Below are 21,368 nucleotides of genomic sequence, written 5' to 3'. Positions count from 1 at the left end.
CCACCAGGCTGCACTGGCATGGGGGCCTAGCTGTAGTTTTAAATAAATACCCTGGACCAAGGGACCCCAGCCTCAGTAAGGATAGGACCCTTTCTGAGGTCAAAATGTTGATCACAGCTTTTCCTGGGAGCATCCATCGCTGGAGAAATTCGCAGTGGCCTGGAGCACCCACGAGTTTGGTGATAAAGGAACATATATGCCATTCATCACAGGAGCATCTCAGACACGTTGCAAACAGATGTGGTAGTGCCTCCTCATTCTGTGGCCCTCCTGGGCCTTCCCAGGACAGAAGCCACTGCCCAGCACTTCCCCTTCCTAAAGAGCTGCATACCCTCCAAAGTGCCCTTTGGGGTGTTGGGGGTTTTTTTTGTTTTTTGTTTTTTAATTAATTAATTAATTTATTTATTTACTTATGGCTGTGTTGGGTCTTCGTTTCTGTGCGAGGGCTTTCTCTAGTTGTGGCAAGCGGGGGCCGCTCTTCATCGCGGTGCGCGGGCCTCTCATCATCGCGGCCTTTCTTGTTGTGGAGCACAGGCTCCAGACGCGCAGGCTCAGCAATTGTGGCTCACGGGCCCGGTCGCTCCGCAGCATGTGGGATCCTCCCAGACCAGGCCACCAGGGAAGCCCTGGGGTGTTGGGTTTTGATCGTGGCCACCTGACCAGGCCTCAGATGGGCCTGGGACCATCTCATAAGATGGCCCCTTGAGAGTGACAAGTTATCTAGAGGATTAAGTAACTGATCTAGTTGTGTCAAAAATAAGAGCTAACCAGAGAGGTGCAAAGCTGCTTTTCTTGGGGGTCAGACAGATGGCACATAGAGGTGCCCAAAAATCACAGATGGAAGGGAGGGAGGCAGCTCCCCTAGGGGGGCAAAGTTGGCACCATGATGACGTTGTTGGAGGATGTGAGGAGCCCTTGGGGGAACCACGTGAAGCAGGGGACTGTGGGGGCCAAGGCATATCTCATTCCTGCACACACCCCATAAGGAACGTGCAACTGTTCTCCTTACAAAGAGAAACTGAGGCTCAGAGAGGGGCAGGCCTTGCCCCAGCTAACACGGGCAGAGGGGGCAGAGGGAGGGTTTGAACCCAGCTCTCATTGCCTGCCCCCTCGGGAGACAGGGGTCGGCTCTCTCCACTGGCACACCCTCCGCCCTCTGACTCAGCCCAGGGCCCTGTGCTGCTCTGGTGAGTCTAGGAGAGGTAGTCCCAGGAATCAGAGGTCAGGGCCAGCATGCCCTTCTTGCTGGAGTGTTTCTAGCAGAGATCCTAGATCTGGACAAGCCACAGCAGGATCCTGTAGGACAGGCCCCCGGTGCACTGCCACGGTGGTAGGGGCTTCACCAGCCTGGGACTGCCTGCTGCCCATCAGTTCTGGCAGAAGGGGGTGGGGGGAGGTCAGAGACTGTCCTGGAGTTTGGGGAGGGTCTGGGTGCCCTCTGATGAGAACATAAACACACACTCCGGTCACAGACACATACATCACACACATGCACACAGGCATCACACATTTCACATGCCCCTATCACACCTGCACACATATGTATCACACACACATACCATACTTTCATACACTTTGGTAGGATTCACAGCCCTCTCCCCAGAAGCTCATCCATGTACCCCAGATGAAGTAACTCCACTGTAAGCCAGTCCTTTCCTTGTCACTGATGGGGAAGCCCAGGCCCAGAGCAACTGATGTCTGCACTCTTCCTTAATTGTGCTAAAGAGCTGACACCCCCTCTGAAGTCAGGAGACCTGGATTTGAATCCTAGCTCTTCCAACCACTGATGGGGTGCTTTAGGCAGATGACATCTCCTCTCTGCCTCAGTTTCTCCATCTGTAAAATGGTGATAAGAGTGGACACTGACTTTATGGGGTCAGCCCAGGCCTTCTCCTAGGGGGACTACGAGTGCCTGGGCCTCCTTTTTTCTCTCTGTAAAATGGGGATAATTGTGCCCACCTCACCCAGAGTGGTTTGAAGATTAAACCGAGAGAGGATGTGAGGCGGCGGTGAGGTGCCCTGCACACAGTGGCGCTCACTGCTCAGGAAGCCTTTGTTGCATGGATGGACAGTCCCTCGTGGCTCGGGAACTGGAACCCTCAAAAATGTCGAGAGGGGATGACGCCCCCGCATCATTAGCCCAGGCTTGTTGGGTTTGGGTCCTGGCTGCGTCTGAGACCGTGGCCCAGCCTCAGCTCCCCACTTTGCAACACGTGGGAGGGCACCTCGAAACTGGCACCGCGCCCCCAAAAGGGCCACGCGGCGCAGGGCGCCAGGCTCAGGTGGGCACCTGGCGGCCTTCCTGGCGGGGGTGCCCGGCCCCCCAGGGCTCCTTCCGGGTTGGCAGCGGCGGCGCAAGGGGCGGGGGGCCGCGCGGAGGGGCCGGGCGAGGCCGGGAACGCGCGCCCCCGCCCCGCGCCCGCCTCCCGCCCGCCCTCCCTCCCGCCGCTGCGCTGGGAACCGGGATCCGCGCGTCCTGGGCGGCTGGCTGCGCGGGCGGGGACGCCAGGCTGGGGGCGACGGCGAGGGGCCGCGCGCGGAGGGCGCCGGGCGCAACATGGGCGGCCCGCGGGCCTGGGCGCTGCTTTGCTTCGGGCTCCTGCTCCCGGGAGGCAGCGCCGCGTGGAGCGTTGGGGGAGCCCCGTTCTCTGCACGCAGGTAAGGGCTGCCCCCACCCCCCGCACCACCTCTGTGCCCTGCCAGCCCGGGGTTGGGGACAGGGACTCCAGGCACCGCCCCCCCCCCCCAAACTCCGTGCAAGCCCGGGATTGGGAAAGGGACCCGGTTCCCCACCTCATTGCCAGCCCGGGTTGGGGCAGGAACCCTGGGCCTCCCCGCTATCTGGCAGAAGCTCCAGGCCCTGCGGGGGTACCCTACTTCACGTATACGGAGCCGGCAGTCCCCCGACAGCCTTCTCCACCCGCCACCACTTCACCTCCAGAGCCCCAGGGGGTGGTTTCCCCCGAGGGAGGAAACCACCAAGACTTCCCCCACCCTCTCCCTAGGGCCCCCTTCCTGCACATAGGAGAAGCCCAGGACACCCTCTAGCTGACACTTGGGGGACCCTCCCCGCTTTACTGTGCTCCTGGCTTTTTTTTAGTATCCCAGCTATTTATTTTCCTCAAAGGAAGGAGACTGGGGTGGAGTTTCACAGACCGAGGGTCAGTGTCGGCCCCCAGGGACCTGGCATTTTGGACTGCGCTGGGAGCAAGTGCTCTGTCTTCCTGCTGCTCTCTCAGGAGCAGGGAGAATTCTGTCTGGTGGTGTTTATGGAGCATCTCCCAGTACCAGTGAGGGGGGCCCTTTATGTGCAGTGTTCAAGGATTGAATGAGGTAGGGAACTCTTGTCCCCATTTAGCAGATGAGCAAATTGAGGCCCCAGACGATTAACATAATCTTCTAGGCTCATTGACCATTAATAGCAGAACTGGGATTCAAATCTGTGTCTTTCTGGCCTTGGTGACACTGTTTGAACCTACCCAGGCCCCTCTCCTGGCTGTAGCCCCTGCCCCTGCCCCTGCTGGGGTCCCCTCTCGAGGGCCAGCCGCCACTGTTGTCTGAGGCAGACAATACGGAGTAGCCAGGCCTCTCCAGGCCTTTTCATCCCATTCAAAGGCCTGCCCGGCCCCCACCCCCTACGGGCTCAATTCTTTAATTCTTTTCAGAAATTCCCTTTTCCCAGTGGTCAGGGGCCAGCGTGCCCCCACTGGGCTAGCAAGAGCAGGTGACATGGGCAGGGCTGGAGGGCAGAGGTGGCCGTGGCATCAGAGGCCAGAGGAGCAGTTGTCTTGAGACAGGGACTGACGGCTGGCAGATGTCACAGCCACCACCATGCATGCTGACCTGGGCTGGCATTTCACCTGTACCTATCCCCTCCAGAATCTTCCCGACTGCCATGGGAGGCACACATTTTTATGGTCCTCATTTCATAGAGGAGGAAGGTGAGGCTCAGAGAGGGGACATGACCTGCCTAGGGCAAGGATGTGAACCCCCAGGGTCCCCAGTGTCAATCTCAGGATGATGGTTGAGAAGGCGTAAGTCCTGGACTGCCCTTCAGCCAGTCCACTGCCTCGCAGCCTGGACTCCTTGGCCCCCCAGGACTTGCTATGTGGGAGCAGAATGGTGTCTGTGGGCAGGTATCTGGTGGTCACTGAGGACTGTCACCCCATCTGATCATAGAAGGCTCACAGTGGCCTGAGCATCACAAAAGCTCTGTAGGCAATGCTGTTGCTCCCATTTTACAGATAAGAAAACCAAGGCCTAGAGAGGGAAAGGCACCTCAATCTAAGTCAATCAGTTTCCAGATCCAGTGTACTTTTCACCCCAGCAGCTCTCCTGGAGGAGAGCGAGCTTTTGTCAGCTTGGGGAGCTGAAAAAGGTTTGCAGGTCGTGGTTAGGAATTAGGGGCTCTGGCCTCAGATAGAGCAGGGTTTTATTCCTGGCTCTGTCACCCACTCAGTGTGTGACCTCAGGCAGGTCTCTTCAGGGCCCCAGGTCTCAGTTCCCCTCTCAGTTTCCTCACTGTTCCCCTCTTCCCTCCCCTCGTCCCCTGCACACAGGCCTGTTCTGAGGACAGTCCCCCATGGGAGGAACCAGTGCAGGACCTGATGTACAGTGGTTCCTGCTATGACCAACATTAAGTGAGGGGAGGGACCCCTAGCCAGAGGAGTCTGTGGTTCTTGGCTGCCAGGACCTCCCCTTGTGGCCCCATCCCAGCATCACTGGAGACGGCATGAGGATGTTGCTCCCCATCAGCCCTCCCTCCACCCCTATCCCGGTGCCCCAGGCGCCCCTTGGCAGCCGAGAGACCAGAGGGAGAAAAGAGGCTTTGTGCCTGGGGAGGGGGAGGCCCGGGAAGGCATCCAAGGGGCCGCCCCCAGGCCCAAGAATGTGGCAAGACTTTGAGACCCCCGGAACCAGGGTGCCCGGGGCTGTGCAGAGCTGCCTTGGCTCGCCCTTGCCCCTGTCTGCCCCCCCCAGTCCCTGCTGGGGGTGCTTCCTGCCCCTCTGAGGGCCCTTCCAGCCTTTAATGACCCATCTCAGTGTCTCAACGCTGTGGCTGTAGAGTTGAAGCCGTCACCGGTGTCCTGGTCCAGGCTTCTTCCCCTGCAGTACTGGCTTTTTTTGGGCAAATCCAAGAATCAAGGAGAGTGGAGAATTTTCTTCCCCACCCCCTCCCTTGGGAGCTCAGATCCCAGCGCTATACCCACAGGGGTGACCTGGGTAGGTGACTTCTCTTGGAGCCTCAGTTTCCACTTGGTAGAATGCAGAGCCTGGCAATCCCTATCCCAAAGTCAAGGGGGAGGACCTTGTGCGGAAGGTACAGTGCTGGTGTCCCTCAGGGAAGCCCCTGGACCACAGCCGCCTGGTGTGGGCCCTATGTCACGGTCCAGGAACAAGAACTACCAAAAGCTGTCAGCGCTGCGCTAAGGGCTTTGCCTGAAACCTCCCTTGCTGGAGGAGAGTCTGCTGTCCCCATTTGCAGATGGACAAAGTGAGGCCCCGAGTGGGTCAGGGCTTTGTCCAAGGTCACCAACTTAGGAAGCAGCAGAGCCAGTGTGTGGGGTTCGCCTCCGGTGTGGGGTTCTGGCTCTGTTCACCCCACCCCCACCCTGTGGGTCTTCTTTCTTTCCTCTCCTTTTCATAGCGTCCCTTGGCCCCCAGCCCGCTTGGCTGCCTCCTGCAATTAGCCCCTATCACTGTTCCGGATCACAGCCCTGGGCCCCGTGGAGACAAAGTCCCCTGAGCTCCTCGTGGCAGGGGGTGGAGGGCAGATGCGGGGGGGCCCTCGTGGGGGTGGCCAGTGCCAGGCCGAGCTGGTCTGGCCTGTTTTCTCTTCTCCCGGCAGCCTCTGGAGGCCCAGGAGGTGCTGAGTGGGCAGAAGTGGCAGGCCCAGGAGAGAGGTGCTGCCTCCTCCCAGCCCCTGCCATTGTCCCATCCCACAGGAGGTAACCCAGTGTCATCGGGTTCCTGGGTGGCTTATCACCAACCACGCCCCAGAAAAGAAGCTCCCAAGGGCAGCAGGATGGGGGCGGGGCCTCCAAGGACTGCGCCCATCTGTGGGAACCTGGGTCCTGGCTCCTCTGCCCAGGGCCACTGTCTGTTCTCAGTCATTCAGTCATTCAGCAAACCTCCCTGAGCGCCCCCGGGCTGAGCCCCATACTGGCTTGGTCCCCGCCAACGCCCTCCCACAGCACCATCGGGGGAGGAAAAAGCTCAGGGCTGCTGTGAGTGGCTGAAGGGGGGCCCTGCAGGTGCCCAACTGTGCCCAAAGCCTCAGGACTGAGACCCAGAGGATGAATAGGAGTTTGCTAGAGCAGGGAGAGGGCTTTCCAGGCAGAGGGTATCTCCTATGCAAAGATCTGAGGTGGGGAGAAGACGCACATGGGAGGGAGGGCAGGAAGGAGAAAGAGCAGCAGCGCAAGTGTGCAGGACCCAGCGGTCAGGGCTTGCAGGGTGACGGGCAGTGTGGTGGGCTGTGGACTTCAGGCCAGCAGCGCCCCTGGAAAGTGGACGGAGGGGTGGGCGGGTGGTGGAGCCAGGCTAGGACCTTGCGGAGGAGCTCGGGCTTATCCTGGCAGCAGTGGGGCTGGGTCTTCAAGGCCAGGGAGGGGCAGCGCGTAATTATTGGTGACCCCCCAGGTGGAGGGCACGAGGGGCTGACCTTGAACCCCACCTGGCCAGAGTGTCGCCTCCTGTCTAAAGTGTCTGCTAGCCGGCCATCAGCTCCGTGTCTCCTAAGCAGGGGATTCAAGCAAACTCCAGCTGGTGGGAAATAAACCAGGGAACCAGGCAGCAACTCACATGGGGGAGATTTTAAGTAAGGAAGAAGAAGAAAAAAATTGTTTTCTCTAGCTTCCCCGTGGTCAAAAGAATTGCTAGGGCAATTGTGGGCAGTCACAGGCCTGCCTCCCCCAGTCCAGTCCAGGGGCTGGGCATGGGGGGGGGGGTGTGCACACATGTGTGTGAGGGTGCACAGCCCTGTGTCTGCAGGTGTGGGCCCGAGTGCAAGTTGGACAGTCATTTCTGTGGTTATGTGTCCTGCCAGATTGACCTTGGTCTGATTGCGTGCTGTAGTGTGTGTGTGTGCGCGCACGCTTATGTGGGTCTGTGTGTGCACATGGACATGTGTGTCTGGAAGTTGTGTATGTGGGTGTGTCTGTGTGCTTTCATGTCTGCATGTGTGTGTGCATATTGATGTGTGTGCATGTGTGTGAGTCTGTACACTGGCATGGAGTCTTCAGTCCGTGCCCAGGGCCCTCCTCCTGTGTCCCATGCTCTGGCTGTCCTCTGCCCAGGTTGCTCCCTCCCTCCCTCCTTCCTCCACTCACAGAGCCCCTGGGCTAGGCTGCGGGACATCACACAGGCTCAGGGAGCCCCTGAGTCCCCCTGAACTTGTACCCCAAGTTTTATGCATTTTTTGAGGGAGGAGCGACAGCTCACATCAGTCTCCAAAGGGGCTTATGTCCCCCCCAAACAAGATCCCAGCGGGTTTTAAACCACAGCTCTGGGGACCCAAAGGCTCTAACGGGTGGGGGGGCCTTTCTTTTTTTAACATCTTTATTGGAGTATAATTGTTTTACAGTGGTGTGTTAGTTTCTGCTTTATAACAAAGTGAATCAGCTATATATATACATATATCCCCATATCTCCTCCATCTTGCGTCTCCCTCCCACCCTCCCTATCCCGTCACTCTAGGTGGTCACAAAGCACCCAGCTGATCTCCCTGTGCTATGCGGCTGCTTCCCACTAGCTATCTATTTTACATTTGGTAGTGTATATATGGCCATGCCACTCTCTCACTTCGTCCCAGCTTACCTTTCCCACTCCCCGTGTCCTCAAGTCCATTCTCTACGTCTGCATCTTTATTCCTGTCCTGCCCCTAGGTTCTTCAGAACCTTTTTTTTTTTTTTAAATATGGAATGCTTCACGAATTTGCGTGCCATCCTTGCGCAGGGGCCATGCTAATCTTCTCTGTATCGTTCCAATTTTAGTATATGTGCTGCCGAAGTGAGCACTGGGGGGCCTTTTTGAAATGCATCTTTTTAAACATAAAATCCCCACTTGCTCATTAGGAGAAACATTTCCAGCCTGTGGTTAAGAGCACAAGCCCTGGGGTTAGAAGAAGCTGAGTTCCAACCGTGACAGTGTCGCTCATCGTGGGTGCCTGGGGCACATCCCAGACCCCAGAGCCTCAGTCTTCCCATCTGTAAAGTGGCACTTATAATTAGGTGTGTGGAAGGCCCTGGGCACAGCTCCTGGCATGGTAAACGGAGGCTGCTGTGAGCACAGGGTCCTGAGTGGATGGAGCTCATCTAGGCATGTGATTTTTCCTCACTTAATACACACATAGGGAATTCCCTGGCGTCCAGCGGTTGGGACTCCGTGCTTTCACGCCAAGGGCCGGGGTTCGATCCCTGGTTGGGGAACTAAGGTCCCACGAGCCGCATAGCGTGGCCAAATAAAATTTAAAAAAAATAATAATACACGCATAGCTTTATATGTACATACATTTACAGTCTTTTGGCTTTCTCTGCTTTTCATGTATTAATGGAAATGTCATTCTCTTGGTCCACACATACTTTTTCCCCCTTAACCAGGCACATGGAGACCTTGAACTCTGTCACAGCACCTGGTTCTCTGTGTCTAGGGGTCCCACTTAGGCTGTTCCAGTTTTGCGCCATTCCTGACAGTGCTGTAACAAGCGCCTGGCACCTCTGCTGTGGGTTCCCTGGCCGAGGGCTCTTTTGAGCTCCTGCCCCATCACTGGGCTGATCAGAGCCACCCTCCTCTGGCTTTCCCACCTCTGTGCGGTCGGCCAGGGTGTTTCCTCCTCCTGAACTGATTTCAGCGTGACACAGAACGGTGAAGGGACTTACGCAGAGTCCCATAGCGAGTTTGTCAACTGGTCCCCGCCAAAGACTTTCTCCTTCAGGTGGGCTGGGTGGGGGTGGGGCTGCAGCTGCAGGGCTGGGTTTCCGAGGTGGCAGGCACCTCCGTGATGGCTGGGACATTCCAGGTGCTCACCGGCCCTCAGCCCTGCACGGGGTCACGGGCCTGCGTTTTTTTGCTGGTGCTGGGAAAGGAGTGACCGTTTCAGGTGACCCTTCTCAGCTTGAGCCCCCACCCCACCAGACTTTCCTTTGTGGCCTGGAGCCCAGGGTCAGCAGGTTCCCAGGCTGAGGCCTTCACAGAGCCACAGACCGTGGCTCAGGAGGTGGGGAGGAGACGGGAGCTGACGGGGCCTCTGGGATGGAGGTGGGGGCCAGGCTGAGCCGTCCACATTCCTGGGTTCAAATCCAGATCTGCCATGCACCAGCTCTTTAACATGAACAATTGTCTTCCCCTCCCTGAGCCTCAGTTTACCCCTCTGTTAAATGGGGGGGTGGTTCCTGGTTCACTGTGGGAAGATGATGTAAATACCTTTAGCATACAGTAGGTGCTCAGTATGTGCAGTGCAAGATGATTATTCGTTGGCATTTGAAAAAGTCAGTCCTCCATGCTTGGGATATTGATTGTGCATCCCAGCTGTCACACAGAGGGGACCTGAGGATAAGTGAGACAGAGCCTCTTTCTCACATGCCTCAGGGAGGGAGAGGGCAGACATGAATCGAATCACCAGCTTAATTCAGCATGACAGGGATACAGAGCGCTTAGGATCCCAGGCAGGGAACCATCGCTTCTACTCAGATCGGGGTGGAGGTGGAAGAGGACAAGGGAAGAGGTGACAGCACAGCGGGGCTTCGAAGGTAGGAGGTGTCAGGAAGAGAATTGGGGGAAGGGTGCTCCAGGCATCAGGTCCAGCATGAGCAAAGGCCTGGAGGTGAGGGATCCACAGCAGGAGTGGGAGCAGGAGACTTGGAGGGCTGAGGGTAGGGCTAGGCAAGGGACACCACCAGGTTTCCATTGTCTGACCCTCCCTCTGGGGAGAGAGTGAGGGGAAAGACACTCACTCGCTGCCCTTGTCCAGGTAGGAGGTGGGAGGCAGTGGTGGCCTGGACGGGTCAGGGTTGGAAAGGAGATGCTGAGGAGGAAGAGCCCCGGTGAAGATGCCCTGCTCCCGTCTGGCCCCCTGCAGCTCGTTCCCCAAGACCTCCGAGAGCCCCCAGCACAGCTGTCCCCTCCAGGGTTCTGGAATTCACTGCTCAGCCACTTCAGCCCAGAGACTCCCACCAGGGCCCAAAGAACTCAGAGAGCTTAGGGGTCTCCCTGCCTGGAGACTCGGGGCTCCCAGAGAGAACATGGGCTGCGCGTGGCACCTGAGCTTCCTCTCTGCTGGTCTGTTTCAGGAACTGGTGCTCATACGTGGTGACCCGCACCATCTCGTGCCACGTGCAGAATGGCACCTACCTGCAGCGCGTGCTGCAGAATTGCCCCTGGCCCATGAGCTGCCCTGGGAACAGGTGAGCGAGACCGCGTGGAGCAGGAGCTGCTGGTGTTCCCGCTGTGGGCACGGCCTGGTCGAAGGGCTGGTGCTGGGGCTGGGACCCAGTGCAGGAGATGCCTGGGACCCCAAGGGTGGGCGGACAAAGGGACCATTGTCCATTCCCAGCGCCTCCCCTTGACTCTTGGGCCTTCCTTGGGGGAGGGATTCCAGCATTCACCTGCACGCCTTCGCTAGGTGAGCGTTCAACACTGGGGACAGTCTAGCCCAGCTCGCAGGGGCTTCCTGTCCAGTTGGTTTCTAGATCCCCCCGGCTGGGGGCTGGGGAGGGAATGGAAGGGCTGAGTCCCAGAATGCATGAGGAAAGAGGCTCCAGAGGGACCTGGCGGTGGCAGAGGACCCTGGAGGCTCTGGGTTTGTCCCCATGGATGGTGGGAGGGGTGGCGGAAGGCCCATCTGAACCGGGCCACCTGGGCGCTCTTTCAGCTACAGAACCGTGGTGAGACCCACATACAAGGTGATGTACAAGACGGTGACAGCCCGCGAGTGGAGGTGCTGCCCTGGGCGCTCGGGGTCGAGCTGTGAGGAAGGTAGGACTGCCCCAGGCGCAGACCAGGTGCCTCCCCTCAGGTGTGTGGGAGGGAGCTGTAAACCATCGCTGAGTCAGTAGGTGCTCAAGGGCGCAGCGCCACACTTACTGGGGCTGCTGCACAGAGCTGCTGGCCAGACGCAGCTGGGCCACAGTGGGTGTCTGCTGTCCCACGGGTGTTGACCACCTGCCTCCTGGGACACTGTCAGGACCCCTGGAGGAATTTCATACATGCTGGGTAGCTCACATCTTAGGTCACACATCCCAAGCCTTTCCTCCAAACTTTGGGACATTTCCATGGGAGGTGGTAACGGTGCAGGGAAGCAAAGCACCACTTAGTGCAGTGGGTCAGCAAGGTTGGGATGGCTACACCCAGTCTGCAGGTGAGGAAACCAAGGCTGTGTGATGGGCACACAGGGGCGTGTGATGGGCACACAGCTCCTAAGTGGCAGGATTCGAACCCAGGTCTGCCTGGCTTCCCCCAGGCCCTCAGGGATGGGAGGACTCAGCTGGGCACCCTGTGTGTGGAGTGTGTCCCAGGCAGAGGCCCCCCCTCTCACCCCCCACCTTCTCTGCGTGCAGCTCGGTGGTTTGGGGCCAAGCACCCAGCAGGGGCGCAGAGGAGGCAGCCCGCCCCTCCCCTGACCACACAGCTACCGGCAGCGCCGTCTCCTTGAGGGCGCCTACCTCTGCTGAGGGGTCCAGGCTGCATCCACCCTCACTGCCTGGCTGAACCCAGTGTGCTCCGAAGAATGTCCAGAAAGAGGATGGACTGGCCTAGAGCCAGCCTGAGAACCAGGCCCGTAGGCCCCTCAATAGAAAGAGGCATTCGGGGCCCCCAAGTAGCACTTTAATGTGACTATCGGTCGAAAGATGCATTCTGATTCCAGAAACACCGACGTGTGAAACACAGCCTCCGAATCAAGGGAAGGTGATGCTTATAGCGCCATTCATAGGTGTTTCTTGAGAGATTTACACACTTCACCTCCCTGGGACCCCACAGCAGCCCCAGTTCACAGATGGGGCAACGGAGGCCCAAAGAGGTGAAGTCATACGGGGTGGGGGCAGACTCCCCATGGAGTGGGGCAGGGAGGGAGCCTGGTGGTTTCCATGTGGGGTGGGAGAGCCCCCAACACAGCGGGGGAGGAGCAGGGTGGCCAGAGGGAGGGGGGAGCTGCCCGACGTCCAGCAGGGGTCCGGTACAGAGAGGCAGCCCTTTTTACAGATGGAGAAACTGAGGCTCAGAGAGGTGAGGGGGTTGACCTGCGGTCACTCAGTATGTGAGAGCTGGGACTGGGACCAGCCTGACCAAGCATCCATGTGTCAGTGCCTCCAGGCCTTGAGGCTGGATGGCAGGGAAGGAAACTGGCTGAGACTCTCACCAAGGCAGATGTGGGAGGCTGGGAGGAGCAGACAGGAAGGGAAGGGAGGGGGCCAGGAACAGCGCCCTCCCCTACATGCTGGGAGGAAGAGGGGGAGGCAGAAGGGCCCCAGGGGCAGGAGGGGAGCCAGCCAGGAGGGACTGTTGCCAAGGAGGCCACAGAGGAGCCGGTGGTAAGGAGGGGGCGAATCCCCAGGGTGCGGGGGCCCCCTGGGTGCAGAGCGCTTGCCCATACATAGGCCACTCTGTCCCTGGCTCCCCTCCCAAGGGCAAACCTTCCCAGGTCTGTGGGGCCATCGTGGAGCAGGTGGCGGCAGCGCCCATGCCCTTGAGTGCAGCAGCTGGAGGCTGTGCATCCACGACCAAGCCAAGGGCTGGGGCTCTGCCGCGGGGGTGAGGTGGGGGTGCGAGACAAGGACTGGGGCCGGGCCAACCCTCGGCAGGGCCTTGGGGTTCCAGCCTGGGGATGGGCCAGCTCTGTCACACACCAGCTGTATGGCCTTGGGCCGGGTACTCCCCGTGCACCGTGCGAGTCGTTGTGCAGGGGTATCAGGCCGGGGGTGGGGGAGGCTGCAGTTCACACGGCACTTGTCTCGTGCCCACTCAGAGGGAGGGGCACCTTCTCTAAAGGGCACCAAGCTGCCTTGTGCTCTTGCAACACCTGGGGCTCTCCTGCCCTGGGCCTCAGTGTCCTCACCTGTGAAATGGGCAGGATCATACCCATACTCAGTATGTGAGAGCTGGGACTGGGACCAGCCTGACCAAGCGTCCATCTGTCAGTGCCTCCAGGCCTTGGGGCTGGATGGCAGGGAGGAGACTGGCCCAGGCTCTCACCTGGCTGCCTGCTACCACCAGAAACAACGGGCAAGGAATGGCCAAGGCCAGAATGCATCACGTGGGCTGGTCCTGATCCCCTGGGTGGCCTGGGCTGTTGGGCTCTGCTGAGGGTAGGGCTGTAGTGATCACCCTGCCTCTGGGGGCTCCCCGCAGACTGATCTCTCACCCAACAACCCCATTGTCCAGATGATGAAAGTGAGGCTCAGAGAGGGTACAGGTCTCACACAAGGTCACACAGCAAGTAAGCATCATGGCTGGGATTCTCCCAAGGGCTCTGACCTGAGGTCTGCAATGTCGCCCTGCCTCAGACCCTCCTGCAGTCATAATGATGTAGACTTTATGACTGCCACTGTCATAAAGGGGGAGGAAAGCTGCCACTGTCCTCTGTGCTGGGCACCATGATTTGTACTCACCTGCATCGTGCCATCATGTCACGGTACAGAAGGTCCAATTGTGGAAACTGAGGCTGGGAGAGAGGAGTGCCTTGCTCTGGATCACAGCTGGATTCAAAGCCCTTCAGTCTGACCAGAGCCGAGGTCTTTCCTCTGCAGCAGCGCTGGCCAAGGACTTCGTGGGGCACGTGTTCAGACAGCTGGGACTGACGGAAGCCAGCCTCTGCCCCAGCTCCTCCCAGATAGAAAGATAGAGGAGAGGGGGCTCCCTCACCTTCCCCTCCCCATGGGCTCCCCCAGAGCCGGGCAGCCTCCACTTTCCCCCACACTGGGGCACGTGTTCAGACAGCTGGGACTGACGGAAGCCAGCCTCTGCCCCAGCTCCTCCCAGATAGAAAGATAGAGGAGAGGGGGCTCCCTCACCTTCCCCTCCCCATGGGCTCCCCCAGAGCCGGGCAGCCTCCACTTTCCCCCACACTGTCCCCGTCTGTCCGTCACACCTGTCCCTTCCCCATCCGTGGACCCCCACAGCCCTTGTCTTCTGTGGTGGGGAACAGCAAGGGAAGAAGTTTGCCCAGGGTCACACAGTAAAAAAGCTTAAAAGCAGACGGAGATTCCAGCCCAGTACTTCCTGGGCCCCTCGGCCTCTCCACCGTCCAGGGCTGGACCCTTTCCAAACACGGCTCTTGTGCTCTAACCAAATGCCAGGTTGCAGTGCCAAGCCTGTGCCTTACTCTGCGGATTCAGAATTCTGCAGGTTAAATGCTGTTGGAATTTGCCCATATCTGCCACCCGTCTACTCCACTCCTGTCTGGGAGGCTCAGTGGCCCCCACCTCCGACTCCCACCAGTGTATCCTCCACCCCCAGCCAGGAGGCTCCCCCTCTGCCCTCCCAGCTGCCCCAGCGAGGTGCTCCAGCCTCGCCCTCCCTCCGTTTTGCCTGGGGCCCACTATGGCCTTCTCTCCCACCCCAGAGCCTGGGCAGTGGCTGTCCTCTCTGCCTGTAACCTTCTTGGCGCTCCCGCCTGGCTCCGAGGATCCCCACCCTTTCATCACTAATCCTGTCTCTCTGGTTCCTGGAACGGGTCTGGCGTTAAGTGGGTGCACGGGAAATGAGTGGAAACCTCATTTTACCCACAGAGGGACCAGGACAGACACAGACCAGGGCTTCCCAGAGGGCTGCTGGAGAGTTCTTGGAGCTCCCAGCTCCAGCCCTGACCCCAAACCCTGGCTCAGGCCAACAGTAGCAAATATTTACATTTGCAAAGTAAATTCCCGGGAGGGGAGCTGGGCTGGGGCAGGGGAGGCTACGCTCATGTGGTCTGTGGTCACTGGACCCAGCAGACCTGGGGGGAGGGTTATGAAGGAATAAGCCCCTCGGAGAGAAAGTTAGAACTGGAGCCCAGGGACACTGCCAACGTCTCATACCCCCGGTCCCGGCTGAGGGTGGGATTTAAACACCATGCTCTGCTCCCGTCTTCTCCTGCCCTGGTCCTGCTGTGAGGACAGGCAGCCTCTCCTCTCTGGGCCTCAGTGTTCTCATGAGGATCTGTTGAGAAGGAACATGAGACACTGGGCAGAGGGAAGGGCGGCTGCTTAGGGGGGCACAGGGCTAGAAACTGCAGATGGCACTGGCCTTGTGGAGGTCAAGATGGAGTGATGAGAGCTTGTTGGTGGGGGGCTTTGGTGGGTTCCCTGGTCTGTCCAGGAAGGCTTTCTGGAGGAGGTGACATGGGAGCAGTGGCTGTGGGGATGAGGAGGCAGCGCGCGTGCGTGTGTGTGTGTGTGTGTGTGTGTGTGTGTGTGTATAGGGCTGGCCGGGACCTCCCAGATGGTGGGAAGTGGCCCACAGTCAGGGTCCCGGAGTGGAGCCAGGGTTTGTGGTCCTGGGACTAGCCGGGAGCTCCTTGGAGGGCGAGGTTGGGGCTGGGGAGGGACCCTTCAGGGTGGACCACCAGGCTGGGGTGAGGGGGGCTCTCAGCCCACTGGGGCCCGCTCCAGGGGCCCTGGCTCAACACCAGTGGGAGGGATGTGACTTTTTTTTTTTAATTTTATTTATTTATTTATTTATTTATGGCTGTGTTGGGTCTCCGTTTCTGTGCGAGGGCTTTCTCCAGTTGCGGCAAGCGGGGGCCACTCTTCATCGCGGTGCGCAGGCCTCTCACCATCGTGGCCTCTCTTGTTGCGGAGCACGGGCTCCAGACGCGCGGGCTCAGTAATTGTGGCTCACGGGCCCAGTCGCTCCGCGGCATGTGGGATCTTCCCAGACCAGGGCTCGAACCCGTGTCCCCTGCGTTGGCAGGCAGACTCTCAACCACTGCGCCACCAGGGAAGCCCCGGGATGTGACATTTTTATCCTACAGGAGACCTTCCCCAGCCCTAGGCTTTTTACGTACTGGAATCTTGTGTGGTATAGGGCCATTTACAACATGGTTCATCCCTTAAAGTATTTCTGTCCGTTTATTAGAATTTGGGGGGAGCTTGGGGGGCCATTTTTTGTGAATCTTGAATCCAGAGCCAATATTTTCTGGTCTTTTTGACAGTTTTTGTTATTTAAACTTTCTTTCTTTTTTTTTTTTTTAATTTTAACTCACAGTTTCTTTGAGCCAGTTATGTCTGCACTGCTGGTCAGACCATGCTTTCATTAGTTTTTCTAGTTCTCTCTGGCTCCCAGTGAAATGTCCCAAAGCAAGTGGGTTGAAAAAGAATTTCCAACCATATGTTCACAGATTAAAAACTCGGGGACACCCTGGCATGACATTCGAACCCTTATGTTCATTTTCAAAACAGTCATGTCTGCCGTCCACATTATTTTGCCTTTTATTTTGTTTGCTTGCTTTAAATTCATTTTCAGCCAGTGATTCATGCATTCCTCAACAAGAGGTTTAGTGAAGCCCTGAGGCCCTACTGCGCGCCAGGCACTTTCCCCAGCCACTCACAAGACGGACGAGGTCCCTGCCTGGTGGAGTTCACGTTCCAGCCAAGGAGGGCGGAAGATCAGACCGGGGAACTGGCAAGCAGATAACATGTTAGAGGGTGGAAAGTGCCATGGAAAAAATGGAAGACGATAGCAGGGTGGTGGGGAGGATGGGCAGGGCGGACACTCTGCCCAACTTCATCCCAGAGAAAACCCAAAGTTCCATGGGGTTGGAGGGACGGCCTCTTCTTTTGGTCGACTTCCTGGAAGCAGTCATCCAGTGGCCTTTTACATCTTCACCTGGGAGCAAAGGGGATGAGGAGGGCTTCCCGAGGCCGTTCTTCTCAGGAACCAGCATTCTTGACGGGCACCGCGCCTCCCTGCCTCTGCCCAGGGGAACCTGGGGGACTTGCAGTGCCAGGTGGCCCAGGAGAGAGGACGACGGGCCCTGGAGTTAGACTAACCTGGGTTCCAGTCCAGGCTCCAGCCTTCAGCTGGGTGACCAGTCTCTTTCCCTCTCTGCGTTGTTTCCCCCCAAAGGGAAATATTCATATTCACTCATCCATTTATCTGAGCACGGGGTGGGGGGGCAGAAGAGTGGTAATACCAAGCTACTCTGTGCCCCAGTTTCCCCATCTGTAAAGCAGAGGGGTTACTAGCACCCACTCACAGGGCTTCGTGAGGACAGTGAGTTAAGACTGTTTATGAGAAGTGCTTAGAATGTGCCGGGCCCAGCATAAGTGCTGCACAAGCATTGGCTGTTATTATTATTACCTACCTTGTAGGATCGAGCTGGGCTTAGCACCGGGCATGGCTCATGGTGGCATTACCACCCCCCACTGCTGTTGTTCTGCCCACAGAGCCCCCAACCCCTGCCCCAGTCGTGGGCTGCCAACCCCCTTCCTCTATCCCAGGTGAGATTTACCCCCTGTGAGAGTACAAGTCGCAGGCCCCCAGGGAGGGCATGCTGGGGATGCGGGCCCAGCCTGGGCGAAGGCCCCGTGGTGGGACCCGGAGAGGGTCTGGCAGCAACCCTGCTGGGGGTTGGCCAGAGGGACCCGTCTGGTTTGAATTCCCGGCGCCTCTCACTCCCTGCACCAACCCACAGCCTGGCTCTGAGCTGCCAGGCCCATGCCTTATTTGGGTCTTGTCTCCCCCCAGGCGACACTTTGCGGCCTTAAAAGGCAGGCCTGGGCTGTGGGGGGGGGCAGTTGCCACTGCTGGCTTCAGAGCCCCTCCAGCTGCGCCCCCCGCCCCTGGCTTGGCCAGCCCAACCCTCCAGCTATGGAGAGGACCAGGTCCCCAAAGCCAGACCAGCCAGGATGGCCTGCTCCTCACAGGGGTGGCGGCAGGGGTGGCCTCCTGGAACAGGTCCCCGTGCCCTCCCAGGCAGCCAGCCTCCCTCTGGTTTTCATTTAAAACCAGAGCTGGATCCACTTCGGTGTCTTCTTACCAAGTGGGGCAGGGAGAGGGTGGATGGTGACGTTGCTGTGTTTATTGAGCACCTACTGCATACCAGGCCCTGTGTGTGCTCAGTGAGCCCTTTGCATGCATGGCCATCCTCAGGCCTCACACCAGCCCAGGAGGTGTAGAGACCTTATGATCCCATTTTACAGATGGGAAAATCAGCAGGTCCAGGGAGGACAAGTCACACAGGTCAGCAAGTAGCAGGGCTGGGACCTGACCTTGCATCTGTTGACTCTAAGCTCTTAACCCATGCAGCTTGCTGGGGTTGTTGGAGAAGCCCCCAGCCTCACCCGTGGCCCCCACCCATTGCCAGCCCCTCTCCCCAGCCCCGTCAGGTTGATAGCCTTGTCCCAGCTCAGCCCAGTTCATGCTGTGTGACCCAGGTAAACTGCCCCACCTCTCTGGGCCTGTCTCCCTTTGCACTAAGGGGAGTAGGGATCCCTCTGTGGCTGCAGTGGCAGGTGGGGGGGAGGGGGACAGAACAAAATGTCACAGCCAGCAGGGCTCTCACCCTCACTGTCCGTCAGTTGTAGGCTCCTCTGGCTTCGTGGAGCCCGGGTGGTCGGGCAACGCCATGTGGCGGATGGCACTTCGGCCCACAGCCCTGTCAGGTGGGTCCTGGGGCAGCTGCTTGGGGTCCCCCTGGGCTAAGGGAGGCTGGAGGGGCTGGTGGTGACTGTCCTAAAAGCCAGCTGGGCCCAGCAGTGGAGGGTCAGGGATAGCACCCTGCGCTTGTCCACCGCAGGCTAGAAAGAAAACTGGAAGGTGGAGGAAGGGCCCCCCAAGGAGAGTCTGACCTGGGCCCAGGCACCTGAGACCCAGGACCCCCAGAGTCTTGCAGACACGGGTCCAAGCCCCCAGTTTCCTTTTTTTATTGAAACGACACTTTTCTGAGTGTCTGTAGGATGCAGGGCACTGTGCCAGGAGCTTTCCATAATCAACTTGTTTAAACCTCACCCCAGGAAGGCATCACTGTCGCCACTTTAAAGAGGAGGAGGCTGAGGGTCAGAGAGGGGACATACCCTGCCTGGGGCCCCGCAGCCAAGAAGGGACAGCACTGGGCCTCGACCCAGGGCTTTTGCCTGTTACACACTCACTCCACCCTTGCTCTGAGCTCAGCCTTCCCAGGTGTGAACGGGGTGACACTTGTCCTAACACACAGGATCATGGTGAGGACCGGAGAGGCGAGCTTGTATCGTGCTCGGCGGCTGCCCGGCACTGTTATGAATAACGTTGGGGTATCAGTGAGGAGGCCAGGGAGCTGGATGGTGGTTCTGGAAGAAGGGTCAGAGAGTGGCACCTAAGGCCATCCCAGTCTGGACTGTAATGTGTCGGTCCCCAAAGCTTCAAGCCGAGGCCAGCCCCGCCCATGTGGGATGCAGTCGTTTTGGATGAGGAGTCAGATCCCTGGTCCTGCTCTGAGAGAAACAGTCCCTTGGAGGCTCTGGAGCCAAAGGACACCCACAGGGCATGGCTCACCCTGGACAGGCTGTGACTCTTTAGCCCCTTCCCTGTGATGGGCTATCTCATGGGTTGGGGTCATCAGGTATCTGTCCCCTCCCTCCATCCTGCCCCCAGGGGCTGAGGGGCTCCAAGGGGAACCTGGGAGCCCTGGCCCAGCCTGCTTCCTCCCTGCAGGTTGTCTCAACTGCAGCAAAGTGTCGGAGCTGACGGAGAGGCTGAAGGTTCTAGAGGCCAAGGTGGGTGAACAGCTTCCGGGGCAGGCAGGCACCACCCTCCCATCCAGCTTTCTCAGCCTCCCTTCCAGTGCCCACCCCGGGAAGCCTGCTCACAGTCAGACAGCCTGGCCTGCTCTCCTTCCAGGAGATCCATGAGGTTCTCCTATCCCAATCCCACCCAGAGACTCCTAGACACCCCCCCAGAGCTCGTGGCTGGGTCCCCTCATTGCCCCGTCACCTTCATCCTTTATGCCACCCACCCATAATGCTATCTTCCCAGTTCCAGAAAGCAAAAACATCTATTGCATGTCTCAAATTACCTCAAGATAAAAAGTTTTTAACCATTAAAAAGTAAGACATTCTAAATTTAGAAACATGAAAAACTCAGCACCATGAAAAACCTACCAGAAAACCATTGGCCTCCGTCGCCTGTGCCTCCAGAGAGAGCGATTGCCAACATTTAAGCATCTTTTCTTCCAGATTTTTTAAACACACATAGAGGCATTTACATTAATCTGCATATCCATTCCCTCCTCTGGGAATTTATCTTAGGAAGATTAGTTGCGAAGATGTTCATCCAAGTGTTAATTAAGAGGGAAATTTGAAAACCAAACAACAGAAGGGGTGGTTGTGTAATGAGCAAGTGTGGCTCAGTGCGATATTGGACAGCCATTAACAATGCCTCCATTTTCCAACACGAAAAGATGCCCCTGATCTATCTATCAAGTGGAAAAACCAAGCTTCTAAACAGCATGGGTTAAAACCCCCGTTATGAGGTGTGAGCACCCCAGGAACCCCACCCTGCTCCCCAAGCTCCCTCCCAGGGGAAGCCGGCATGAGGGGCAGCTCAGCTCAGATCTGGGGGCTGGGTCTCAGTTCCGGGTCAGCTGCTCTCTGGGCAGGTCTACACGGCCCCCACTTTCTGGTCTGCGGGCATTCTGGCCTCTCTTAATCCTCAGTAAGTGGCTCACGGGACACCGCTGACCCTTCAGGCTCTCCCCTCCACTGGGTCCAAAAGTGGTTTTGTACACACCTCAGCACCTCTGTTTCATGCCAGACCCTCCCAAATTTCCCTTCAAATTTAGTAAAAATCCTTGCAGCCTGTGGTGCTTTAACAGACCAAGAGAAGTTTCATATTATGTATGCATATAAATGTATATAAATATACTTATTAACATTCAGGTAAGCATAGGAAAAAACCGCACGGCCCAGCAAACACGAGGACAGTCTCAGAACTCAAAGTGGGTGACTGTGATGGTGTGTGATGACTTTTCTACAATGAATGTGATGAATTGTGCATTTTGAAAACCATAGTCACTTCTGATGAAGTTCTGGGCCCCTGTGAGTCCCCAAGCTGGCCTGACCCTGGCAAGACCCTGGTACCCACCCCATCCCTATTGTCCTCTTCCTCCATAGGTGGCGGTGCTGACTGTCACCGAGCAGGCAGTGCCCCCGACCCCAACTGCCCCCGAGGACCCCGCCCCACTCTGGGGTTCCCCAGCTGCCCAGGGCAGCCCCGGGGATGGAGGCCTCCAAGGTGAGTGGGTCAGTGGGGAACACGCTCCCGTGTGGCGATGAGTTGGTTCCAGCCCCCTCCCTGCTGCTGACTCCCAGCTTGACCCCCTTGTGGGCCTCAGTCTTCCTAGTTTTCCCTTGGGCCTGAGGGGATGGAGCTGAGCACTGGAGTCCTGGGAGGCCCAGCAGCTGGTGGAGCAGGGGTAG

At 58.1% G+C, this 21,368-nt stretch overlaps 1 protein-coding gene and 1 non-coding gene across 4 annotated transcripts in view; one reads left to right on the top strand and one right to left on the bottom strand.

The window, feature by feature from the left end:
- Positions 1-2,557: 2,557 nt before the first annotated feature.
- EMID1 (EMI domain containing 1) overlaps positions 2,558-21,368 on the top strand; it is a 40,033-nt gene continuing 21,222 nt past the window's right edge. For 2 of the 3 annotated variants that reach the window (XM_068562993.1, XM_068562995.1), the window contains exons 1-6: positions 2,558-2,658; positions 10,290-10,403; positions 10,871-10,974; positions 18,495-18,578; positions 19,606-19,667; positions 21,063-21,183. In XM_068562993.1, the coding sequence (XP_068419094.1) occupies positions 2,558-2,658; positions 10,290-10,403; positions 10,871-10,974; positions 18,495-18,578; positions 19,606-19,667; positions 21,063-21,183 (586 nt within the window). The remainder of the gene's footprint in view (positions 2,659-10,289; positions 10,404-10,870; positions 10,975-18,494; positions 18,579-19,605; positions 19,668-21,062; positions 21,184-21,368) is intronic. The other variant, XM_068562994.1, reaches the window with a different exon arrangement.
- Positions 7,912-8,018, bottom strand: LOC137777080 (U6 spliceosomal RNA). Its single transcript, XR_011076409.1, has one exon. It is a non-coding gene; the product is annotated as a U6 spliceosomal RNA (small nuclear RNA).

The sequence above is a fragment of the Eschrichtius robustus genome, chromosome 14, assembly GCF_028021215.1.
Source record: "Eschrichtius robustus isolate mEscRob2 chromosome 14, mEscRob2.pri, whole genome shotgun sequence".
NCBI classification, from domain to species: domain Eukaryota; kingdom Metazoa; phylum Chordata; class Mammalia; order Artiodactyla; family Eschrichtiidae; genus Eschrichtius; species Eschrichtius robustus.
Note: the sequence above shows the minus strand (reverse complement) of the source record. Positions and strands in the feature narration are given on the sequence as shown.